The following is a 21,168-nucleotide window of genomic DNA, read 5'->3' as shown; positions in this document are numbered from 1 at the left end:
TAGCCCCCGTCTATACGGCCCTAGCCCCCGTCGTATACGCCCCTAGCCCCCGTCGTATACGCCCCTAGCCCCCGTCGTATACGCCCTCTAGCCCCCGTCGTTTACGCCCTCTAGCCCCCGTCGTATACGCCCCTGGCCCCCGTCTATACGCCCTCTAGCCCCCGTCTATACGCCCTCTAGGCCCCGTCTATACGCCCTCTAGCCCCCGTCTATACGCCCTCTAGCCCCCGTCTATACGCCCTCTAGCCCCTGTCATATACGCCTCTAGCACTTTGTAGAGCTATTAGTTATTTCTTCCTAAACCCATGTAGGAACTTCTGTGTTAATGTTAAAACCTTCTCTGATCCGAGTCGTACCTCACGGCCGAAAGCTATAGATCTGGGATTAGGAGAGATATCACAGAACACCGCCGACAGCTCCGTCACCTCCACTTCCTGCTCCACAGTCTTGGGCAATTGTACAGCGACCAACTGGAAACTCTCTGCACATCAACACATGTGTTTTACACACACGCACACACAGTTGCGCACACACACAGTCGCAAGCATACACGCTTACAAACACACACTGCAGTGCTGCTGATTACCGGTGCTTTGCTCGCTGGTCATGGGAATAATGAGGAAAATGACTCCGACATGTTTCGCCGAGACGTATATGGAGAATATCGGATATCCAATAACCAACGTCTGGGGGGAAAAAACAAATGAAAGAAATTAAAATGTTTCCTGATGAACACAGAGCAGCCCTGAGCTGTGCTGAGACACCTTTACCTTGATGAGGATCCCATCAGTGAAGTCCCACAGTCTCACAGTGCCATCTAGAGAACAGGAGAATACCTATAGAGGGGGGAGGGGGGATGAATCCAATATTACATTGTAAATGTAAAATATACACATATATAGAGAGAAAGACAGTACAACAGATAGAGAGAGATAGAGAGACGATATGACAGAGAGACAGACAAAGAGACAGTAACGCAGAGAGACAAAGAGACAGTAGAACAGATAGAGAGAGAGACAATACGGCAGAGAGACGATATGGCAGAGACAGAGAGAGACAGTACGTGAGAGAGACGATGTGACAGAGACAGTGAGACAGACAGTGAGACAGAGAGACGATGCGACAGAGAGACACGATGCGACAGAGAGACACGATGCGACAGAGAGACACGATGCGACAGAGAGACACGATGCGACAGAGAGACACGATGCGACAGAGAGACACGATGCGACAGAGAGACACGATGCGACAGAGAGACACGATGCGACAGAGACGATACGGAAGAGAGAGAGAGGAACTGAGACCTGAAGATGGTTGGCCGGGTTCAAGGCGACTCCACTGATCTGATCTGTGTGACCCTCCAAGACATGAACACACTCCTCTGTTGTGGTGCTGAAAACTTTCACAGAGTCTCCTGAAGCACACAGCAGGAACCTGTACAAACACACAGCTGTGAGGAAGACTGTCAGGATGAAGGTGGAGCTTCTGTTACCAACCTGGACCTCTCACACACCCATCCACACACCACCTCACACACACACACACACACCTCACACACACACACACCTCACACACCCCACCTCACACACCCCACCTCACACACACACCACCTCACACACACACACACCACCTCACACACACACACCACCTCACACACACACACCACCTCACACACACACACCACCTCACACACACACACCACCTCACACACACACACCACCTCACACACACACCACCTCACACACACCACCTCACACACACACACCACCTCACACACACACACCACCTCACACACACACCACCTCACACACACACACCACCTCACACACACACACCACCTCACACACACACACCACCTCACACACACACCACCTCACACACACACACCACCTCACACACCCCACACACACACCCCAACACACACACACACACACCCCAACACACACACACACCCCAACACACACACACCTCTCTCACACACACACCTCTCTCACACACACACCTCTCTCACACACACACCTCTCTCACACACACACCTCTCTCACACACACACCTCTCTCACACACACACCTCTCTCACACACACACCTCTCTCACACACACACCTCTCTCACACACACACCTCTCTCACACACACACCTCTCTCACACACACACACCTCTCACACACACACACCTCTCTCACACACACACCTCTCTCACACACACACCTCTCTCACACACACACCTCTCTCACACACACACCTCTCTCACACACACACCTCTCTCACACACACACCTCTCTCACACACACACACCTCTCTCACACACACACACCTCTCTCACACACACACACCTCTCTCACACACACACACCTCTCTCACACACACACACCTCTCTCACACACACACACCTCTCTCACACACACACACACCTCTCTCACACACACACCTCTCTCACACACACACACCTCTCTCACACACACACACCTCTCTCACACACACACCTCTCTCACACACACACCTCTCTCACACACACACCTCTCTCACACACACACCTCTCTCACACACACACCTCTCTCACACACACACCTCTCTCACACACACACCTCTCTCACACACACACCTCTCTCACACACACACCTCTCTCACACACACACCTCTCTCACACACACACCTCTCTCACACACACACCTCTCTCACACACACACCTCTCTCACACACACACCTCTCTCACACACACACCTCTCTCACACACACACCTCTCTCACACACACACCTCTCTCACACACACACCTCTCTCACACACACCTCTCTCACACACACCTCTCTCTCTCTCTTTCACACACACACACCTCTCTCTCTTTCACACACACACACCTCTCTCTCTTTCACACACACACCTCTCTCTCTTTCACACACACACACACCTCTCTCTCTTTCACACACACACACACCTCTCTCTCTTTCACACACACACACCTCTCTCTCTTTCACACACACACACCTCTCTCTTTCACACACACACACCTCTCTCTTTCACACACACACACCTCTCTCTCTTTCACACACACACACCTCTCTCTCTTTCACACACACACCTCTCTCTCTTTCACACACACACCTCTCTCTCTTTCACACACACACACCTCTCTCTCTTTCACACACACACCTCTCTCTCTTTCACACACACACACCTCTCTCTCTTTCACACACACACACCTCTCTCTCTTTCACACACACACACCTCTCTCTCTTTCACACACACACCTCTCTCTCTTTCACACACACACACCTCTCTCTCTTTCACACACACACACCTCTCTCTCTTTCACACACACACCTCTCTCTTTCACACACACACCTCTCTCTTTCACACACACACCTCTCTCTCTTTCACACACACACCTCTCTCTCTTTCACACACACACCTCTCTCTCTTTCACACACACACACCTCTCTCTCTTTCACACACACACACCTCTCTCTTTCACACACACACCTCTCTCTCTTTCACACACACACACACACCTCTCTCTCTTTCACACACACACACCTCTCTCTCTTTCACACACACACCTCTCTCTTTCACACACACACCTCTCTCTTTCACACACACACCTCTCTCTTTCACACACACACCTCTCTCTCATTCACACACACACCTCTCTCTCATTCACACACACACCTCTCTCTCATTCACACACACACCACCTCACACACACACATCTCTCTCTCTCACACACACACACACCTCTCTCTCTCACACACTCTCACACACACACACACACACACACACACACACACACACACACACACACACCTCTCTCTCTCTCTCTCTCTCTCTCAAATCAACACACACACACACACACACACACACCTCTCTCTCTCTCTCTCTCTCTCTCAAATCAACACACACACACGACTCTCGGATAACGCTGATAGCTCTACAGAACACACCGCTGATGTGTTTCATGTCCTCACCTGGAGTCGGTGCTGATTATCGGCGCCCTGAAACTTATCTTACTGCCGCCGCAGCGAACCACGCGGACGTCTCTGTGCTCCACCATGTTTCTCCCGCACACCGGCGACCCCTGAACTCCACGATCACGTGACTTCCGCCGCGCCATCGCGTTCTCACCACCCGTATTCAGTCAAGTCCCGCCTCCTGCGATTTGATTGGTTACTCAAGGTTTATGACAGAAATTAAAAACCACAGCCCCATCTAGTGGCCAAACACATAAATAATAATAATAAGTCTCCACATTTAAACTAGCAAACAATAAATTCAGTGAAATGTGTCTAGTGTCAGAATTTTTGCCTCTTTTAAACTTTCTTGTTATTACTGAAACAAAAACATAGCGGTAAACATTTTATCACATGTTTGTGAAGTTAGGAAATTATGTTTGAAAAATTGGGAACAATGTGTTTTGTACTTTGAGGAAGGTTTTTTGGTGAATGTAGGAGAACATGTTTGGGAGTTTGCATCACTTTTGTTGATCTCCACTGATCCCAACCATTCAGATGAAAGAAGCCTCAGTTATTTAATTTGGTGCTCCGTGCACTCTCTGTCTCTCTCTCTTAAAGGTGGGGTGCACGATGTTTGAAAGCCAGTGTTGACATTTGAAATCACCAAAACAAACACGCCCCTAACCCAAATGGGTGTCACCCCTGTTTTGATAGCTCCGCCCCACACATACATTCGCAACCCAGGCAACTATTATGATGGAACCTGCTGGGGCAGCTGGCCGAGGGGAGATTTTTTATCAATGAACACAATGAGTAATACTATGGTAATACAAATGTGTTTTTGTAGTACTGTGTGTTGTACCGTGAAAGGTTTAGCTCCGTTTCACGCGGAAGATGTTCAGTTCTCTCCAGCGCTGGAAAGCTGATCCTATATTAACACGGGTCCTACTTCTTGCCTTATCGTAAGCCTTTTTTCGCTTTTTATTTTTATCCTCCATGTCAATGTTTCAATCGCTTCCTGCTAATGTCACACATGCGCACTGAACACTCTGTCCACCGCATATTGACAAGACACGCCCCTTTCTGCTCATTGGCTACACGTTAGTTTTGATTTTTGTTTTGTTTGTCGTCCCGACTCAGTTTTCTGAAGCGTTTCTCAAACAACGGAGACCCCACCTTTAACTTCCCAGCCAGACGTATTTCCCTGTACAAACACTTTTGTACCTTTTCTCGTCCTACTCAGCTTTGAGCTGAACACCACCATAACGGCTGCCCACAATGACAGGATTACAGCCCTGTGCTTCAGCCCTACACGTTTGTTTTGTTAGTCGGCCCGACTCAGTTTTCTGAAGCATTTCTCAAACATCATGCACCCCACCTTTAATCTTTGTAATAGACAAAGGTGAGAGTAGATTAGAGAGATATATGTTGTGAAAATACACAACACAAATCCCAGCATCAGTCATGACAATTTTTTAATCTGTAATTTTCTAATCTGTTTTTAATCGCACAAGATTATTTGTGAACAACTTCCTGTTTGGTTCTGACCACATGCCCTTGATTATGTCACACAAGTCGAATTATGTCTATGAAGTAGGTCCAGTGTAAAGGTTCGATAATGGAATGATGTAATGTTATCAGCTGGTTTAACTGCCCTGTCTCCATTTTATCATCATGTAATGTCAGATTGAAAAAGTTCACGTCAGGTTTTCAGAGTATTGCTACCAGAATATTGCTGACATCCCAAAATAATTATATAAACTAAAAATTACAGATAGTGACTAAAAAAACTCCACTCATTTAGACACAATGCATACTGACCCTTAACAACCAATTATTCTTTTAACTGACTATAAACAATTTTCTTTCAACACACATGCTTTTTTTCTACATACCTAGTGCATTTGTAGTTTGTTGTTTATTTTGTTGTGTTTTGTGTGAATTTATCCTAAATTTTTCAAAAGATTTAAAACTTTTAAACTCATTGTATTATATGTATATATTGTTTTGTTGTCAGTTGTCAGGATGATTTCTTTTGTGTGTAGTAATTCTTTTTTCAAAATTAGTGTATATTTCTCTTTTTTATTTAAATACTATATAAGTATTTGAAACTTTTTTAAAACTTTTTTATTTCCAAACCTTTGTATTTGCTCATGAGTGCATATTTACAACACTACTTTCAAACCGAAAGTGTTTAAACCTTTCTTATTTATTTATTTATTTATTTATTTATTTTTCTTTCTTTCTTTCTTTCTTTCTTTCTTTCTTTCTTTCTTTCTTTCTTTCTTTCTTTCTTTCTTCAATGTGTATATGCATATTTACTATTTACTATTTGTTTACTTACTTGCTTACTCATATGCTATTTATTTTGTTTGCTATTTTTTTGTTTATTTATTTACCTTATTTATTTATGCATATATATATATATATATATATATATATATATATATATATAATGTATTTATTTACTAATATTGTTTGCTTACTTACTTACTTATTTACTTACTCATAAGTAACATTAATTAATTAACTTATTTATGTATCTATGCATTTACTCCTTTATTTACTGAATTATTTGTTCATATGCCCATTTTTGTGAAATAAGTGCAGTGTGTAAATATCTGTATTTCTGCATACTGACTTATGAAACTCTGCAAACAAACTTTCCAAAAGTAAAATGTCAACAGTCAAAAAGTTCAACAGATAAAAATAAAACCCACTTTATCACTATGTAAGTCGCACATGCTGCTGATTTCACTTTCACTTCTCATCACACATCTACCACAGTATATTTAACAAAATAAAAAAGAAATAAATTAAAATCTAGCAGAACTATTCCTGTTGTGTATAACTAAATGATTAGAGTTAGTGATGTTTTCTAAGTCTAATAGTTATAGATGAATTAGATGAATCTCTTATTAAAAGTCTAAAGTTGGCTTTGTGTTGTGAGTCACTGACAAGCAGCTTTCTGTGGAGCTTATCAAACTGTAGGTCGGAAAATTTAGATTATATACACACACATTACACAATTAAAAATTCGAGGGGAATTCCCTGGAGCTGAAAATAAATCAAGTATTTCCTTATTGATGGAAACGTTTCCTTGTATCATCGACCGGCTCAGTTGCCAGGCGTAGATCAAACAAAAGTGTGTGTGTGTGTGTGTGAGACTCCACACCTCACTTCATATGAATTTCATATTTCTTTAGCTTGTGTAGTGAACTAGACATAACCTCTGTTGCCAGATTGAGCGTTTAACTTCTCAAACTCCTTTAATGACGTATTTCATGATTATGATTTTTAAAATATCTGTTTGTTTAATGTTACTTAATTATAATGTAAGATTTTCCATATAGACTTTCGTTGACTTCCCAAAAATGTGCTCCTTGTGTTAACCCCTCCATGTGATATCCATAGCCAAGTTTTCATAGCCAATAAAGTTCTGAATGTAATCAAAAGCTTGACCTTCTTCTTCTTCTTCTTCTTCTTCTTCTTCTTCTTCTTCTTCTTCTTCTTCTTCTTCTTCTCCTCCTGTTCTGCACCTGAAGTGTTTCACTCTTCTTTCACAACATTGCACCACAGTGCTCCGACTCCCTGATCAGTGCCCTGACTACTGAATTATGGAGCTGACTGAGACCGAGACGCACCTGTAGAAAATCTATCAGCATCTGATTGAAGCACGTTTGTGAAAATACATATTTTATTCAGAAACAACTAATAAATTATTTGCTAACCATTTTCCATTTTTCTTTCTTCTCTTTTTTGTTATTATAATCTTAAATTATGTTCACATTTGATGATGTATAGAATAGACACAAGCGTAATTACTAATATATAAGGAATTACTAATATATAAGGTGAATGTGGTTATGGCACATAAACAGGTAATAAATTGAGGTTTACACTTACAGTTTGTAATGTTTTTCATTGCTTCCAGGATTTGGCCGTTTTGGCGATTGCAGAAATGTATGCAAAATCGTATAAGATCTAAAATCGTAAGAGTTTATCTATCTATCTATCTATCTATCTATCTATCTATCTATCTATCTATCTATCTATCTATCTATCAAGGTTTCCTGAGCCATCAAAATGCTCTCTCAGTTTGGTTCACTAGGCTACACAATCATCGGGAAGACTGCGGACCTGACAATTGTCCAGAAGACAATCATTGACACCCTTCACAAGGAGGGAAAGCCACAAACATTCACAGAGTGCTGTATCCAAGCATGTTAACAGAAAGTTGAGTGGAAGGAAAAAGTGTTTAAGGAAAAGATGCAAATCCAACCAAGAGAACCGCAGCTTTGAGAGGCTTGTCAAACAAAATCCATTCAAGAATTTGGGTGAATTGGACTGAGGCTGGTGTCTATGCATCAAGAGCCGCCGCACACAGACGTGTCAAGGACTTTGGCTACAGTTGTGGTATTCCTCTTGTTAAGCCACTTCTGAACCATAGACAACGTCAGAGGCGTCTTAGCTGGGCTAAGGGAAGAAGAACTGGACTGTTGCCCAGTGGTCCAAAGTCCTCTTTTCAGATGAAAGCAAGTTTTGTATTTCATTTGGAAACCAAGGTCCTAGAGTCTGGAGGAAAGGTGGAGAAGCTCATAGCCCAAGTTGCTTAAAGTTTCCACAGTCTGCTGGTGTTGGTCCACTGTGTTTTTGTAAACCAAAGTCACTGCACCCGTTTACCGAGAACTTTTAGCACTTCATGCTTCCTTCTGCTGAGCAGCTTTTTAAAGATGCTGATTTCGATTTCCAGCAGGATTTGGCACCTGCTCACACTGCCAAAAGCACCAAAAGTTGGTTAAATGACCATGGTGTTGGTGTGTTTGACTGACCAGCAAACTCACCAGACCTGAACCCCATAGAGAATCTATGAGCTTTTGTCAAGAGGAAAATGAGAAACAAGAAACCAAAAAATGCAGATGAGCCGAAGGCCACTGTCAATGGAACCTGGGCTTCCGCACCACCTCAGCAGTGCCACAGACTGATCACCTGCATGCCACGCTGAACTGAGGCAGTAATTAAAGCAAAAGGAGTCCCAACCATGTATTGAGCACATATACAGTAAATGTATAAGTACTATTACTTATAAGTACAATTCACTAAAAATGTTGTTTTTATTGAACTTATGAATTATTCTAATTTTTTTAAATAGCGAATTTTTTTTTTTTTGTTTTGTTAAATTTGAGCCAAAATCATCACAATTAAAAGAAGCAAAGACTTAAACTACTTCAGTCTGCGTGTACTGAAGTTATATCTATAGCTCTATCTATCTTCTGTTCACGTGTCGCTATAATCCTCTCAGCGGTAGTAAACGATGGATCTGGCAACCGTACGGCGTATAAGAAGAGAAAGAGTTGTAGACTGCGGAGGAAACGGCGTGGTGACAGAACCTGAGATCTAGGTTTTTATTCAGTGAGACTCTGAACAGACTCTGAGATTAAAACCTGATCTAAACGCGTGTTTATCTCAACTGAATTAGAGGCAGGTGAAACCGGAGACTTTGAGCTTTTGGAGCTGATTCAACTCCACTGCATAGAATTAACTTCTTTTTGTTGTTGTTTATTTTCTTGTTGTTTAGTTTTTTTTCTTCTTCTTCTTCTTCATCTTCATCGTCAGCAGCAGGATGAGTCAATGGAAACAAATCCAGCAGCTGGACATGAAGTTCCTGGAGCAGGTGGATTATTTTTATGATGATAAGTTTCCCATGGAGTTGAGACAAGTGCTGGCGAACTGGATCGAAAGTCAGGACTGGTAGGATCCTAAACATTCATTCATTCATTCATTCATTCATTCATTCATTCATTTTCTACCACTTATCCGAATGATCCTAAACATACTGATGATAAACATGTCCAGGTTTTTATTGATCTAATAAGATCTTAGTCTGCTTTTGTGTTTTCGGATGCAGTCAGGACTCAAATGTGATGATCAAATTCATGTCGATCTGGTCGGTCGGAGTGGAAGGTGAAATTCTAGAAAAATTATAAATTAATTATAATTTAAAATGATAATATATATATATGTATATATATATATATATATATATATATATATATATATATATATATATATACATATATATATATAAACAAACGCATTTCAGACTGTATATGAGGCAACAATCTAATTTGTTTACTTTTATTTAAACTTTCTATTTTAAACGTGATGTGAGACATTTCTGAACTGAAATGTGGATAAAATTAGATGATATGATATAATACTAAATAAAACGAGATTTAACTTTAATTTTGTCGAATTTAAAGTTTCACGATATATAATAATATATAGTACAGTACAAATAAATGTAATAAAGTACATTTTACAATTGGTGTAGATGTAATAAATGTAGAGAACAAAATGAATATATTGTAGTATGAGCAGAAAATGTGCACAGATAAAACAAAACAGTCAAAAAAATGACAAAAAAAAACAAAAGTGACACCGGCAAGACATTTAGTATTAAATACAACAAGAGTGTTAACAAAAGTGCAAACTTGATCCGTGTCCGACTTTAATTTCTATATTATTCAATAAAGAAGAAAGCAGCAATACCGCGCTCGTGCCGTCCGTACTGTAGGGATCGAACTGAATTAAAAATAAACAAGGGTTAACTTGAAAAAAAAAATTTTCACCATAAACTGTGTGACTGTTTCATACATTCACCTTAAAACTTTCAGCATGAAAAATATGTTAAAAAATAAATATAAAACAGAAAACACATTGTTGCCAGGTTTTTATGCTCAAACCACAAAAGCTGTTGTTTTCAAAAATGTTTAAATGATTTCAACTACAAATCTGCATTAAGTTAAAGTTTAATTTGAACATAAACTAAATAAACACAGCATTGTATATTCCATTATAACACCACCGCTGAAAATGTTGCCGAACATAAACAAAAGCACATGACGGGTGACAGGGTAAGAGGGGTGACAAGGGTGACAGGGGTGACCGGGTGGACAGGGGTGACAAGGGTGAGATGGTGACAAGGGTGACAGGGGTGAGAGGGGTGACAGGGGTGAGAGGGTGACGGGGGGACAGGGGTGACAGGGGTGAGAAGGGTGACAGGGGTGAGAGGGTGACAGGGGGACAGGGGTGAGAGGGTGACAGGGGGGACAGGGGTGACAGGGTGAAATGGTGACAGGGAGGACAGGGGTGGATGAGTGAGTGAACCCAAAAGTGAGTCTCATCCTTTATTTTTAACTTTAACTAATTAGCAACAGATAAAGCGCATAAAACTTCTCGCACTACACAGAATACAAAGAGACGCAATACAACACGGATAAAACAAATAAAATCAACGACATAGTTAAAATAATAAGAGGTTTTCCTCCGAGACGCATCAATCTTAGTATCGTTTGCATTTAAAATCAGTTAAAAGTAAAGCGATCTTTTTTGTATTTGCGGTAAACAAGCCACAAAACAGTCAGTGTAAAAAAGCACAACGGGAACGAGCTGCTTCTGCTCTATTCATGTATTCAGTGTGAACAGATGTTAACTGTAAACCACACCAAACCCAAAGTCACGCAAAATCAGTACATATCAGCTGTAAAGGATAATACATCTGCAGGATGCGGCACTTAAACCAAAAGACACCATTAGACAAGAGAAAAAAAGGATCATCATCATCAACAAATCAAGACTGAAACTGGAAGTTTGAACATTCTGGGTCATGTTGTTACAGAAAAATAATGATCGACATGTTGGTGTGAAGCAGAGTTCCACATACAGTACCACATACTCTACTGTACTCTCTTAAGTGTACTTTATATAGAACTGCACACAGATCTACGACTTTCTTCATCTATGGAACTCCAATTTTTGGGCTGTTTATTTGGGTTCTTTCTTCTTCTTCTTCTTCTTCTTCTTATTATTATTATTATTATTATTATATACAAAATTAGATGAACAAACACAGCAAATTCAAACCCAGTATACATTTATTACAATAGCTTGTGTTATGAGTAATAGTTTTAATAACAGATTTTCCACACATTTAATAAACCTTTTAAAATCTTTTCTGAAATGTCAATCCCACTTCTCACACCGTTAAAGTAACAGCAACCATTTCACTTTACGTGTTCTTTATATAATTATAGAACTGTTTTAACATAAAAACTAAAATTCATTGTTCTCTAAGGGTTTTATTTATATAACCATTTTTTGGAGAATGGTTCAATTGGACAAGTAAAGAACCCCTAAGAGCGTCTTTTTTAAAGACAGCAAAAACTCTTATTATTATTCCTCTTACACCACAGCAACCTGCGAACCTTTATAAATGTATAATCACCATCTGAACAATCAGAAGCCAGAATTCACAGGGCACTGTGGTTTAAGATGCGTTTCAGTTCCACCTTTCTTCTCCAACCGAGGTAAATGTTTACACAGAGAGCGTGAAGGCAGAAATGAGACTGATTGAAATGTTCACAATGACATGGCAAGGTACCTTGTGGGATGTAGTTGAAACATCACCTCAAGCTTTAGATGGAAGAAACAAACAAAGTACTGAAAGTTTTTAATAAAATATATTTGAAAAACTCGACAAATCAAGCTTTCTGAAAGAGTATGAAATATCTACAGTGACTACAGTAAAAAAAACAACTTTAAACTAATCTAATATTTAAAAGAATTAATGCATAAAATATCTAAGCTAATGTTTCAGATGTAAACAATGCTAGTTAGAGTAGCTACAGTAACCTTCAAAATAAAAAAAATAAATGAACACAAGTCAAATACGGCGTATATAAATGTTAATATTTATTTATATATATATGTTGATATTTAAGTGCGTGTTATGTACATGTGTGCATACACACTTTTTTCTGTTTTTAGGGAAACGGCGATGAACCATGAAGCCATGGCCATGGTGCTGTTCAACAACTTCCTGATCCAGCTAGAGAGACACTGCACTCAGGAGCCGAACTTCCTGCACAGACACAACCTGAAGAGAATATTCCAGCATATACAGGTATGAGAGAGTTCCATCAATATACTGTATATAGAGGGAATGTTTCTTGTGTTCAGAATCAGGTTATGCAGCTGATTAATTTGATTTTCTTGAGAAGAAGCATCCGAGACGAAATTTCTCAATAGCAATTAAAAAAATCAGAGATAGAAAATAAGGACTAAAGAAGGATAACAACTGTCTTTAAGTTAATTCTTTCCGTTCTTCTTAAAAACATTCACTCCCTAATTGATATCTGATCCAAAAATGGCAAATTGACTTGACTTGGTTAAGCTACTTCAACACAACTTATCAAGTACAGAAATAAACCAATGCTAGTTTATTTGCAAAGCAGTAACATGCTAGTAGAAAGGGTTAATAAAACATCAAGCAATTATCACATGCGAATGACATCAAACCACTTTATTTCCCTAAAGAACCGCATGCTGGGGTTTAATCTAGTGTATGGCCTGAAATTCTGCTAACTTGAGGAAATAAGACCAACGCTGAAATAGGATACACCCTTATCTCCTCTTTGAGGTTTGAGTTTCACTCTTCTGCTAGATGAAGAACTGAAATTCTGTCTTTTTTATTCAACTTGAAAGCGACAGTCAGAGTAAATGCGGTCTTTACTCCGCTACCTGTTCTAACACACATTATTGACAACACATGATACATGGTACAACAGATGATAAATAAATCAGCTTTAATCAGATATGCATCACATTATACATACACAAATCCAACGGCAGCGTTTTCAGTAACGATAGCATGGCGTAAGACATTTCTATGGAAACAGGATGTTTTTGACGCTCGTCAAACGCTGTGCTAACGCTCGTCTTTAATTTGGTCAGAAATTTCTCTGGAAATGATTTACACTCGAACCGAATACACACGGTTAAGTCATGGAAAGATTTCTGATCCAACTGAACAAATGAGCAACAACAAAACAACCAGGAAAACATTCATATAAATCAGTTGTGGATTTATCGGAGCAGAAAAAAGATCAAAATAGTTATTTCCGTCTGTGGAGCAGAAAGGTGGCGGACGATTTGACAGCTGGCATCTGATTACAAACCGAACTGACATGCAGATCTCTGACAACTTGATCAGATTTTTAGGAAATGTGGAAGAAGGAGAAGTTTGTTTAACTGGATGTGTACAAAAGGCAACATAAGGATCCATCCCATACTCAGAATTCGTTCTCTGCATTTAACCCATCCAAAGTGCACACACACTACAGGGAACACACACGCACTGTGAACACACACCCGGAGCAGTGGGCAGCCATTTATGCTGCGGCGCCCGGGGAGCAGTTGGGGGGGTTCGGTGGGGGGTTCGGCACCTCAGTCGTGGCCGGCCCGAGACTCGAACCCACAACCTTAGGGTTAGGATTCAAACTCTCTTGACTCTCTCAACTTGCCCACTTGACACTTGACTTGACCTGAAGATATTTCAGTGTCACGAGTTATTTAGTTCTATTTTTGCAGAATTGAATTGCAGATATCTAATCTGATCTAATTTACATACTAATATTTTGTATTAATGATGATAATGATGATGATGATGATGATGGTGATTATTATTATTATTATTATTATTATTATTATTCAAACCTTCTTGCATTAATCAAGGCATTTGTTTATATTGCTGATTATTTTTACATCATAAATATACATTTTAGATTTTAAGGTGCTCATTATTTATCCAAAAATGGCAAATTATTCTGTTTAAAGGAACAATAGTTTACTATAAAAATATTTTTTCTTTGAAAAAAAAAAAAACTGCTGTAAAGTACTGTGTAGAAGAGGACTTTATAACAATTGTTTTTATTTTTTTAATAGTACATTTATTATCATATTTTTTTAAACACAAAAGCATTCTTCACACTAGTTCGTGTGACGTGATGTTCCAGTTGAATAAAATTACTTTCCCTACTTTATAAAAAGAACCGTCTTTGGGGTGTGGGATACATGAACGTAACTCTAACATATTTTCCTTCAGTCATTCTGAGAAGAGGCTCTGATCAGTAGTCCAGTGTAAAAATAATGTATAAAATAAAATAATTTATTAATTACTAGCATGAGTGTATTATGTGGCTAAGAAAACCCAGTGCAGAGTGCATGTTTGTTTATCTTTTTAAAGACACGCCCCTCAGGGCCCCTAACTCCTCCCACATTGCTGTATGTCTGGAAACATGCCAGACAACAAGCTAAAGCATGAGCACAACCACATCCTGTGAACTACAAAGACTTTTCCAATACATGGTGGAAAATGAGAAAAAAACATGGTGGTGTTAGTACTTAAGTTGCAGGACTTTTATTATTCCTGGCATGGTTTTCTATTACTCCTACTCCTGTGTTTATCCTGTGAGATCACCTTACAGTATCTTCCAGATTGTGTCACAACTCAGGACTCTTATCATGTCTATTTATTTAAATAATATCATATACTAATCAAGGGGGCACGGTGGATTAGTGGTTAGCACGTTCGCCTCACACCTCCAGGGTTGGGGGTTCGATTCCTGCCTCCACCTTGTGTGTGTGGAGTTTGCATGTTCTCCCCGTGCCTCGGGGGTTTCCTCCGGGTACTCCGGTTTCCTCCCCCGGTCCAAAGACATGCATGGTAGGTTGATTGGCATCTCTGGAAAAATTGTCCGTAGTGTGTGATTGCGTTAGTAAATAAGAGTGTGTGTGTGCCCTGCGATGGGTTGGCACTCCGTCCAGGGTGTATCCTGCCTTGATGCCGATGACGCCTGAGATAGGCACAGGCTCCCCGTGACCCGAGGTAGTTCGGATAAGCGGTAGAAAATGAATGAATGAATGAAATGAATGTACTAATCAACTATTTCTGCCATACATGATATTGATGCAAACATAATATAATATGCAAATTTACATTACAGTCATGTTTCTTTTTTAGATTGGAAAAAAGCTAACATATTTATTTATATATATATATATATTTAAAATAAATACTGAATATAAAAAAAACACTTGTTAAAAAAACAATTTGTAATTATTTAAAGATAATTAGTGCAACATAATTTTTCGCAAAATATCTGTATTATTTTGTGCAGCCCCAGAGTTTCCAGTGGTGAGCATTTAAAGAAATTGTTGCTGTAGTTCACTGACTAATTGTGACAGAGAACGTATGCTTTTTGGTGGAATAAATGTGTGCCTCAACTAGGTTAAAAACCTTCACACCACTTCCTACATACTCTGGGGGAAGGGAGGAGGGTATTCTAGTCTTTGTTATGTTTGGTGCTATCGCACACTGTAGAGGAAGTGAGACGGCAGCAAACGTGCAAAACAACTGGCCCTCTGTGCTTTGTACTGTTGTTGTATAGAGAATATTTGAGAAAGTATAGGAAAAAAAAACAGAAGCAGATCCCTTAGTGATTCAATGAACTCTTAAAGAACCCCTGATGAACCCAGTATTACGTGTTCATGAAGTTCATCTTTAACTCAAACTCTAACTGGGTTTTCCAAAGGGTTCTTTGGATATCTTTGGTCCCACTTGGAATCTCCCCACTCTTAAAAATATTCTTAGAAATGAACAATTTCTCTTGTCAGGAAGAATGTGGTTTTTGATGAAGTGGAAAGATAAAAAAATGTACGAAACAAGAAGCATAGATTATACTGTAGATACAAAGGCAAAAAACATGACAAAAGCTTGTAATGAAACACACAGCCCTGCTAAAAAAAACAGCATTGCTGGTCCAGCATAAGGTATGTTTTGCATGCTGGGACCAGCTTGGGATGGTGGTATGCTGGCCGAAAAGCCTGGGATGCTGGTGTGCTGGTCAACATATGTTGTCTTTTGGATGCTAGTATAATCCCAGCAAGACCACAACAAAACCCATTTGTTACATATCACATTTCTTAGTGCATATTCATAGTTAAATAAAGACCAAGACAATTTTATAGAGAATTGCAATTCACTTTTTAATAAAGAAAAACATTCTGGATATTCCTATCATTTACATGGCTTTATATATGTATATAAGTTTGTTTAAAATATTTATTGGACAATGACATTTGCCATCACACTGTAATATACACACATGCACAAATAACGCTTCCGCTCTCTCTTTTAGCGAGTAACAAGTAGTATGTGGTGGCGATGACCATGTTTTTTTAAGAGGTGCTACCCGGAGTCGTTTGCCTTTAGACAACTCCTGCTCTATGTCTTCTTTATTCTCTGAAAAATTATAGAAACAAAATAAGAAACAAAACTACTGTATATATCACTCATTTTTTTATATTGTGCAGTGAACGAGTTACGATAAAACAGCTACTGCTTAAGTTACATACCTTTAAGCATCAGTATTTGTGCTCTGAAGAAGTCTTGCTTCCATCGTACACAATAAACCTGAGTTTGGTCAAACATGTCGTAATTAAAGTCCTTTATTTCGCTAGTTGACACAACTGCCGTGCAGCCGTCATCCAGGTACATCACATATGCAAACATTCTGATTCCCAGTGATCAGCAGATTCGTCGTGTAGAAGCAGAAGCTTTTTATTTACCCCAAAACAAAATCCTAATTACGGTGGCAAAAACATGATGATCTGGAACACGTGCACTTATACTAATTTCGATAAACACTGTAAGGTATATAATGTAGTCGAAAACATTTATTTTTGGAAAGTGCAGGAACTACATTTACCTTCGTGAACATAGCTGCTTTAAAGGTTGCATAGCAACGCTGATGCTGGGTAATATCTCTTCACATTACCGCTTTACTAAAAAAACAGACAAACAACTTAACTACCTCTTAATTGAGACAAATGGATTATATATATATATGTCTTTCAAAAACCATCATTTTGTATTATTTATATGCTGCTTCCCTCATGGAGCCCGGGAAGTCAACATTTGTTGGTATTACTATATTTAATTTGTGGAGACACTTTAATCCCTAATGAACGATTTTTAAATGTTTTTATTCTTTGTTATTAAAAGCTTTTTGAGCTTTGTTATTTCAGTTCTTTATTCAAAAGAAGGACCAAAAGAGATAACACACTTATAATTAAATATATTCCAATATATTGTGTTTTAATCTTATATTAATGTGTTACATTATAAATAAATATAATATGTAATGTGTTACATTATAAAAAGCAAAAATAAAGCTTGTTCCCATAAAGCTCATTCCAGCAATATCATACTGGTTAACCAGCTACACCAGCCCCGTTTTGCTTGATAACACCATGACTATGCTGGCCACCCAGCTATACCAGCACTATACCAGCACTGACCAGCACTATACCAGCATGAACCAATAAAAACCAGCCTGGACCAGCATGGAATTCATGCTGGTATATGCTGAATTTTTCAGCAGGGAGAAACCAGAACTTCAATAAGAGAGCTTATAAACACAGAGCAATGGTGATGTGATGTGATGTGATGTGATGTGATGTGATGGGACTGATGGGTAATCCTTCATTTCCATATTTGTGAAACGAGGTGAGAATTGTAGAAGAAGGTCTGGTGTCACACACTGGTCTTCCATGTGACTTCAATATTTTGTTAAACGTCTTTAAAATGTTTGTATTTCAGCTCTAATAAGTTCTGTTACATCAAGAATACTTTAAGACACGAACCATCTTAGAATTTTATTGTCCAAATGTACAGAAAATATCCGGTCCGTTGGAGACATGATCATATATTTACTATAAATCTATACAGTAAACATCTTGTTATTTAATTAGTTTGAGACAGAACATTACATGGGCCGTGCATTTTATGAAGTTATGCTAGCAACTCTAGCTAGCAGGATATTATTAGCTAGCTAATTTTGACATAAATACATAAGTAGAAACTATAAATCTTATAAATATAAACTTCAGGCTTTACAGAAGCCACTTAACAAGAAGACAAGTCTCTTCTTACCGTCTGTAGAAATCAAGGTCACCAGAGTTGTGGTTTTCACACAAATTTGTGGAAACTAGTTACAGCTGAATCAGGCCTGTAAAGTCTGGTGGGTTTTTTTGGCTAGTTTAAAAACACCACATAGCCACCAAGATTTTGTCTTTTAAATTAAACAACGAGAGTAAATGTAAATAAGGGGAAAGTGATGAGGTTGTGAGAGTGTGTTGGAGTAGAACAAGGTGCAGAAGCTAGTTATTGCTCGAAGAGCAGGATTACGGAGTGGATTACGGTTGTAAGGTTATAAGCGATGTTGTAGATGCTGTACATCAATAATGCATCTGCAATACGGTTAATAGTTTATCATGGAATCCTCAGACAAAGATGAAACATCCATGAGTCTACCATGTTGAACTTTTTGTGACAGATCGTTTTATTTTAGGTCATATTTCACACTTTTTTGGGCTGGTGTTTTGTGTAGATCTGGCAACTCCGAAACAAATCTTTAACTTTCTGCAACTTGCCACTAGTTTTAAAGAATACGTACATACATACATACATACATGCATACGTACACTCGGTTGTGCACACCACAGAGTCACATGGCTGGTGAGAAAAATAGGTAGGGGGCTGAATAAATGGGGAATTCCCCCTAAAACCTGGGTTAAAATCTGAAAATGGATCAGAGATGAACCGACAGACGTTGAATAAACCCTTAAAACGATGCATATAAAATGTGATATATTTGTGTAAAGCTGCGTTGTGATGATGTTTAAAGCTTGCTACGAATAAAACTCAACTGAGTTGAATTGAATCTTGTTGCCTCTGTATGTGAGGTGAAACTTGGCCATAGATTGATATTTCAACAAATTATATAATGACCATGACAATGACAATTTATTTACATAGCACAATTAATTACAACTTCCGTCGACCAACGTACTTTCCATTAGGTCATAAAAAACAGAAAAACACACAACAAGCAAACAGAAAAATCGTACAAACATCCCATCAGCCATATGCTTTTGAAAATATAAATGAATTTAGCCTGGACTTAAAAATATTAAGAGAAGAGGTTTGTCTAATGGACAGTGGCAAGGCGTTCCAGAGCCTGGGGGCAGCAATACAAAAAGCATGATCTCCCCTGCACTTAAGCCTCGACTTTGGGGTAAACAGTAGATCCTGGTTGGAAGACCGAAGGGATCTAGTAGGTTGATACTCAGTCAGTAACTCACTGAGATAAGCGGGGGCCAAACCATTCATAGATTTATAAACAAGGAGCAAAATTTTAAAATCCATATATTTGCATAAATGTTTGCACAACAGCTATATTGGGGCGGATGGAGTTGAACTCTGTTACAAAACTGTTTTTTTTTTTTGAATGAAAGATGACATTGTTGTGGAAGTTCCGAGGTTAGAGAGATTTAAAGAATAAAGTATAACACTGGTAGACACGAGCAAGAGTAAAAAGGTTACACAATTTATTGTGCTCAGCTGCGCAGCAGGACCCAACACTCCACATGTAGCATGAGGGATGAAGGGCCACGATCATTGATTACATCAAGGTTTTATAGACAGAACTCAAGAAAACCGAAGATATGTAATAACAAAACATCATCAATAATTGGCTCAAAATTACCTCATGCATCTCCTGACCAAGCTAATCTGACCAGGCCAAGGTCATCTAGAGGACTTATTGGACATTTGTTTATGGACAACTCGTTCCCAGTCCCTTGTCATAATCTTAACAAAACCTACTGATGACGATGTCAGTCTCTGGTCATGACGCACACAGGGTACAAGCATAGAAAGACAAAGCCTTATGAACATCTTAAGATTAGAAATTTCCACCACAACATAAAGACAAGATCTTTTCTGTCCTCGATTTACAGTAAGTTACTCAGTAACGTTATTATCTCCAGGTTATGCCTGACCTTCTATTAATTTTTAATGGTGCCAGTAGTATGGAAACCATCGTTTCAGACCTTCCTTGTAATTGTGGTAGAAATGCAGTTCAGCAGAATATAAACTTTGTGGTTTCCTGCTGTCATGTGTTTTTTTTTTTCTTTCGTGTGAAACCCTGAACAGCAGAGGATGTTTGTCATGTATAAGCCTCCATGATCATACGTCCCAGTGCTTCTGAAAACAATCCGGCAGTCCGTGAGCGTTTCTGATAATCCACGGGGTTCATTGAGGTCTTAAATTTGGTTCCTGAAAATCCCTGTAATTCAATATCTTATATACCAGACGTGATGTTTATCAGAAATGCCAGAGGGCGAGACATGAATCAGAGGTGTTTTTTTAACATGTGGGTGGATTTGGGGATTTCTCAAAACAATCTATGAAATGAAATGTCAGGGGTTTTGCTTAGGATCACTTCAATGTTTGTAGCTGGATGTTGCACAGCCATG

General features: G+C 39.1%; 2 protein-coding genes across 3 annotated transcripts in view; one reads left to right on the top strand and one right to left on the bottom strand.

Moving 5' to 3' along the window:
• Positions 1-4,116, bottom strand: part of wdr75 (WD repeat domain 75) — a 27,314-nt gene extending 23,198 nt beyond the window's left edge. Inside the window, exons 1-5 of the mRNA XM_060877079.1 lie at positions 3,961-4,116; positions 1,305-1,434; positions 771-836; positions 587-686; positions 357-481 (exon numbers count right to left, since the gene is read on the bottom strand). Of these exons, the coding sequence (XP_060733062.1) occupies positions 357-481; positions 587-686; positions 771-836; positions 1,305-1,434; positions 3,961-4,106 (567 nt within the window). The 5' untranslated portion in view covers positions 4,107-4,116. The remainder of the gene's footprint in view (positions 1-356; positions 482-586; positions 687-770; positions 837-1,304; positions 1,435-3,960) is intronic.
• A 5,362-nt stretch (positions 4,117-9,478) lies between these two features.
• The window catches only part of stat4 (signal transducer and activator of transcription 4), a 30,162-nt gene continuing 18,472 nt past the window's right edge, over positions 9,479-21,168 (top strand). The window contains exons 1-2 of one of the 2 annotated variants that reach the window (XM_060877083.1): positions 9,479-9,696; positions 12,775-12,910. In XM_060877083.1, coding sequence (XP_060733066.1) covers positions 9,569-9,696; positions 12,775-12,910 — 264 coding nt within the window. In that variant the 5' untranslated portion in view covers positions 9,479-9,568. The remainder of the gene's footprint in view (positions 9,697-12,774; positions 12,911-21,168) is intronic. The other variant, XM_060877082.1, reaches the window with a different exon arrangement.

This window comes from Tachysurus vachellii, chromosome 8 (assembly GCF_030014155.1).
Source record: "Tachysurus vachellii isolate PV-2020 chromosome 8, HZAU_Pvac_v1, whole genome shotgun sequence".
In the NCBI taxonomy this organism is placed as follows: Eukaryota; Metazoa; Chordata; class Actinopteri; order Siluriformes; family Bagridae; genus Tachysurus; species Tachysurus vachellii.
Note: the sequence above shows the minus strand (reverse complement) of the source record. Positions and strands in the feature narration are given on the sequence as shown.